This window comes from Trichechus manatus, unplaced genomic scaffold (genome assembly GCF_000243295.1).
Source record: "Trichechus manatus latirostris isolate Lorelei unplaced genomic scaffold, TriManLat1.0 scaffold00039, whole genome shotgun sequence".
NCBI lineage: Eukaryota > Metazoa > Chordata > Mammalia > Sirenia > Trichechidae > Trichechus > Trichechus manatus.
Window position 1 is genome coordinate 19,982,935 of NW_004443975.1, and position 5,359 is coordinate 19,988,293.

At 36.9% G+C, this 5,359-nt stretch overlaps 1 protein-coding gene across 1 annotated transcript in view; it reads left to right on the forward strand.

Annotated features, from left to right (window-relative positions):
- LOC101357370 (usherin) overlaps positions 1-5,359 on the forward strand; it is a 276,794-nt gene that overhangs the window by 55,686 nt on the left and 215,749 nt on the right. Inside the window, exon 3 of the mRNA XM_004375958.2 lies at positions 4,967-5,099. Coding sequence (XP_004376015.1) covers positions 4,967-5,099 — 133 coding nt within the window. The remainder of the gene's footprint in view (positions 1-4,966; positions 5,100-5,359) is intronic.

Genomic DNA, 5,359 nt, shown 5'->3' on the forward strand with positions numbered 1-5,359 from the left:
CGAACCCTCTGTTGTGATCCTGGTCAGAGCAGTCAGCGGTGGTAGCCGGGCACCATCTAGCTGTACTGGACTCAGTCCGGTGGAGGTCTTGGTAGCTGTGGAACCACTGTTTATTTTGAGGATGAATTTGAATTTAAAAAATATCCCCAGATCTCTTACGTTAAATTTATTTAAAAACTTGTTATTCAAAATAGTTAAAAGTGCCTTTGCTTAAAAATGAGGCCCATTTTTAACTGAAGCTGCTATTCTTGTGAGACTTCTAAGTTGGTTACAGGGAAGAAATCTCACAGAGAATGTCTAAAAATATGGCCTACAACACACATAATTTTATATATATATATATATATATATATATATACACAACTTCTCAGAGAAACTCCTTGAAAAAGATATCAGTTCATTAACTGCATTAAGATCCAGTACTTAATTTAGAAACACCTGTTATCATTTATAGTTATGCTAACACTATCTAGTGCATTAGAACTGTTATTCTGTAGTTTTCATGCATACTATTCTTTGAGAGAAAAGATCATGACTTTCTTTTCTTGGTGTAACTCATAGGGTCACTGTGAGTACTAGGTAGATGCTTTATTAAATTAAATTTAAACTAGAAAGATATAGGTAGTGGGAAAACCATTTCTCTAGTGAGGAAGTCAGCACAGTTTATTCTGCCTATTTAACTTCTAGCCTGAATCAGCATTTTCTTTTGGTTATTGGTAGCCAGCACCAGTAGAATAACAACAGATTTGACATTTCAACAGAGCAGGTGATTGTGAGCAATTACTACTCTCTGTCTAGGTGGACTTGATTATATTTTCTCCTTGACAGCTACTCAGTTAATGTGTGACATTCTGGACTTTTAATAAATTATGCTTCCAACTAATCAGGCAAGTGAGACCTTGGAAGATGTGAATTGTTATTGTGCTCTGCTGCTAACTAAAGTTTGGAGGTTCAAGTCCACCCAGAAACACCTCAGAAGAAAGACCCGGCAATCTACTTCCAAAAAACTCCGCCATTGAAAACCCTATGAAACACAGTTCTACTCTGACGCACATGGGATCACCATGAGTTGGAATCTACTTGATGGCAACTGGTTTTCAGATCAAGCATGAGAGGATGTCAGGAATTCTTCTTCTTTTTTAATCTAACACACTCTTTCACTTCAAAAGGGTCAGTACAACCTATCACAGAGACACGGAATTGATGAAAAATAATAATAGTAAAAAAGGTTAGAATGAAATATGAAACTCTAAGAGAATGACGGCTTGAAGATGACCTTCTCCCCTGTATCTTCTTTCCAATATATCCTTGGATGAAGGAATTTCAAGGCTTTTCTACAATTGCTACCACCAGTTCATTCATTCAAGCTACACCAATAAACATGCTCAAGTGCCTGTAATTCTCATAGGGATTGAGAATGAGTCGGTGGGAAGTTTACTTTAGCAGAAGGCGTTCTTTTCACAGATCAGAAATTCCATTGTATATATTCCTGTCCCCCTATATGACTGGCAAGGGGGTCATCAGAATGAGCTATTGCAGAAAGCCACCTGAGTCTTCACCATTTCAGTGTGATGGGGCCCCAGATCAGAATTGTAAAATAGTTTAGAGAATCTTGGAATACATGGTATAGGAAACCAAGAAGATTTAATCTTATTTATAGAAAGGTGGTTGGTAGGGGAGGGGACAGTGGAACAGAGTGGCTTGGGATCATCGTTAATCATTTTTTAAGTACCAACAAAGTGAAAACATCCGTTTGGAATTCACTGCAAGTGACACAGAATCCCTCTACTAAGCAAATATGCGATGAGTTGATAAAAAGAAAAAAGGTCTTGAACTCTTGACTACAGATATAATACAGTGAAGACAGAAAATCAAAAGCATGCTTTCCATCTGACTCAAAATAAAGGTGCACTTAAACTTGTAAAAGACAACATTTTTATTTGAATGATATGACAGAACTGTCACAGGAGTGTTACCTGCTATAAAGAAAACCGAAGAATTATTACCTTTATTAGACCCGTGACACTGAGCTTTAGCCATACATTTCTAACTTCTGTCCCTTTACAGAGACAATTTTCTTTTCTTAAATAAACTGTCATGCTAGTGTTAATATATTGTTGGTTCTCCCATGCTCTGAGAATACTGCTGATATAAAACATGTATATGTTAGATTGGTAATAGTATCTTTAGTGTAGCTGACTAGAACAAATGTGTTTCCCTCATGGCTGTGCTAATGTGATAAAGGAAAATTGGCTGTTCATCAGGTTTGGGCTGGGTAAAGACAGTAGAGATGGAGCCACATTCTTTTTTATGCATTAATACCACCAAGAACTTTCCCCTAGTTGTATTTCATGCGCCTGCATGTTGCGCAGAGATGTTGTAAAACATGAGATAACGCTACAAATAACAAAGTAGAAAAGCCTGTATCTTTTATAATGATAACAGTCAACCACCAAATGACAGTAACAGGCTGTAAAAAATGTGATGCAAAAAAAGAAAAAGAAACAAATGTAGCCCTACCACCCAGCAGAGAGGTATATATCTGAGTCCATGAGGAGTTGGTGCGTGATTTTATGTTTCAAAATTAAATAAAATGCAACTCTGGGCCAGTGGATTTAAGAAAGAACAGGGTTAAAATGAAAACAGGTTGATTAGAATGGAGAAAAGCCACATTGGTAACTTTTTGAAGAATTAGTATTACCAAGTAATTATGATGTTAACTTCCAGAGTTTTTTCGTGGCGGGGAGGGGGCTTGTTGAAAGGTATTCTTAAGACAATCATTCACATAATGACTTAAAGATATCTGAGAATAGATACTGATCTTTACCAATGATTGAAAGGACTTAAATAGAAATAGCATTTTGAATGCTATGATTTGGTATTTTTTAAAATAAAATGTTGAACATTAAACCTTTCAACTGTAAGACTCTTTCTCTACTTAGCCTTTTATCTGCTAGGTCAGCACCTTTACTAATTAGGGCGGCAGTCATTCCTTTTAAATCATTTAAAAGCGCTTGAGCAGAGGGACTCTTTCTAGAGACTGAAGGTGATGTCCAAGTAGCTGAGCAGTTGATTCAGAAATATACGCAGTCTTTGAAGATTCTGCTTATATACCACGAGTGAAGTACTCTACAAAAAAGTTTGATTGAATTAAACCAGCTCTTTAGGGATCATATCATGCAAACGGAAACCCTGGTGGCACAGTGGGTAAGACCTATGGCTGCTAACCCAAAGTTGGTAGTTTGAATACACCAAGCGCTCCTTGGAAACCCTGTGGGGCACTTCTACTCCGTCCTATAGGATCGCTTTGAGTTGGAATCAACTCGACAGCAATGGGTTTGGCTTTTTTATCATGCAAACAAAAATTTGATAACTTTTTATCGTGCAATCCATGGGTCTTCAAAATAAGACCCAGAGGCCAGATCTGGTTGGCTGCCTGTTTTTTAAATAAAGTTTTATTGGAACATAGGCATACCTGTTTGTTTCAGTATTCTGTATGACTGTGTTTGCAGCACAACAGTGGAGTCCCAGTAGCTGACAGAGACCATTCTGCCTGTAAAGTCAAACTGTTTGGCCCGTAAAGAAAAGATATTTATTCTCTGGCCATTTGCAGAAAATATTTGCTGACCCTTCGTGTAGATTGTTGTTAGGTTGCTTGATTGATTATCCTGAGCTAGACTTGGCAAATTTCTTAGTTATTCTACATTGTGGAAGTATAGCTGAAAACTAACTGGATACCAACATCTCAAAAAGTAAATATTACAAGAAGTATCTTGTACTAGAAACTTAAATTGAATTATATCCACATGCATAGTGTTGCTATGAGTAGGAATCGACTTGATGGCAATTTTTTTTTATAATACATTTTCAGTATATCTGGTTTTGCATGTTTCCTCCTGTTGTATTTCTTTCTGATTTATTTCCCAATCTGGCTATAACAAATTTAATGAATATCTAAAAATGGTATAACCTCAAAAAATTTATCTTCTTACAGCAGTCTAAGCTGTGAAGTATATGAGACAAACAATTATGTATATCTGTGAATACCTGGAGCCCTGGTGGTGCAGTGGTTAAGAGCTATGGCTGCTAATCAAAAGGTTGGCAGTTGGAATCCACCACCGGCTCCTTGGAAGCCCTGTGGGACAGTTCTACTCTGTCCTACAGGGTCACTATGAGTTGTAATTGACTCGATGGCAATGGGTTTGGTTTTTTTTTTGTTTTTTGGTGAATGCTCTGGTAGATACCATCTGTCTTAGTTGCTTAGTGCTGCTATAACAGAAATACCACAAGCAGGTGGGTTTAAAGAACAAATTTATTTTTTCACAGTATAGAAGGCTAAAAGGCCAAATTCAGGGCACCAGCTCTAGGAGAAGGCTCCCTTTCTGTTGTCTGGGTGGGTTGTTCCCTTCAGTTTCTGTGGACTCGGTCTTCCGGGATTCCTGGCGATCTCCATGTGGAATGCATCTTCCCCTCTGTTTGTGCTTGGCACAGTGGTTAAGAGCTTGGCTGCTAACCAAAAAGTCAGCAGTTCGAATCCACCAGCCCCTCCTTGGAAACTCTATGGGGCAGTTCTACTCTGTCCTATAGGGTTGTTATGAGTCGAATCAACTCGATGGCAATGGATTTTTTTTTCCTCTGTGCCTAATCTTTTTCTTTCTAAAAAATAATATTAACATAACAAAACCATACTCCCAAATGGGATTGCATCAATAGGCATAGGAATTAGGATTCCAACACGTATTTTTGGGAGATACAATTGAATCCATAACACCAACAAAGCACAAAGCCAAAATATTTAGATTTAGAAAAACACAGACGCATCATTGGTCCATTAAAATAAACTGTTTCCATTCTTCCCAACTGAAGAAAGTGGAGACGTAGGAGATTAAGAAAGACAGCTCAGATGTGGTCATTATAAAATGAAAGTCTGTGCAATTAAAATACTAATAGTGATAATTTCTTACAGGTGGATTGGACAAAAATCAGTTTCTTTATCAATGGTTTGGAGAAGGATAATACAGCTTTTGATGCAAGAACTCTGCATGGTTCAATTACGAATTTTGCCTCTGGTACTATGCGAATAGGACAGAGTTTAAATGGTAAGACTTTAACTTCATGATATTATTTATTTTATCCAATTACATTATTTGTAAAAATACTGTCAAACAATATTTAAAAATATTCAAGAGAGCTTTAAAATTGAAACTTCTCTATGACAATACATTTCTTATTTTTTATTTTTTTATTTTATGGTACTTCAGGTGAAGGATTACAGAACAAATAGTTTCTCATGAAACAGTAGTACACATGTTGTTTTATGACATTGGTTAACAACCCCACAACATATTAACCCTCTAAA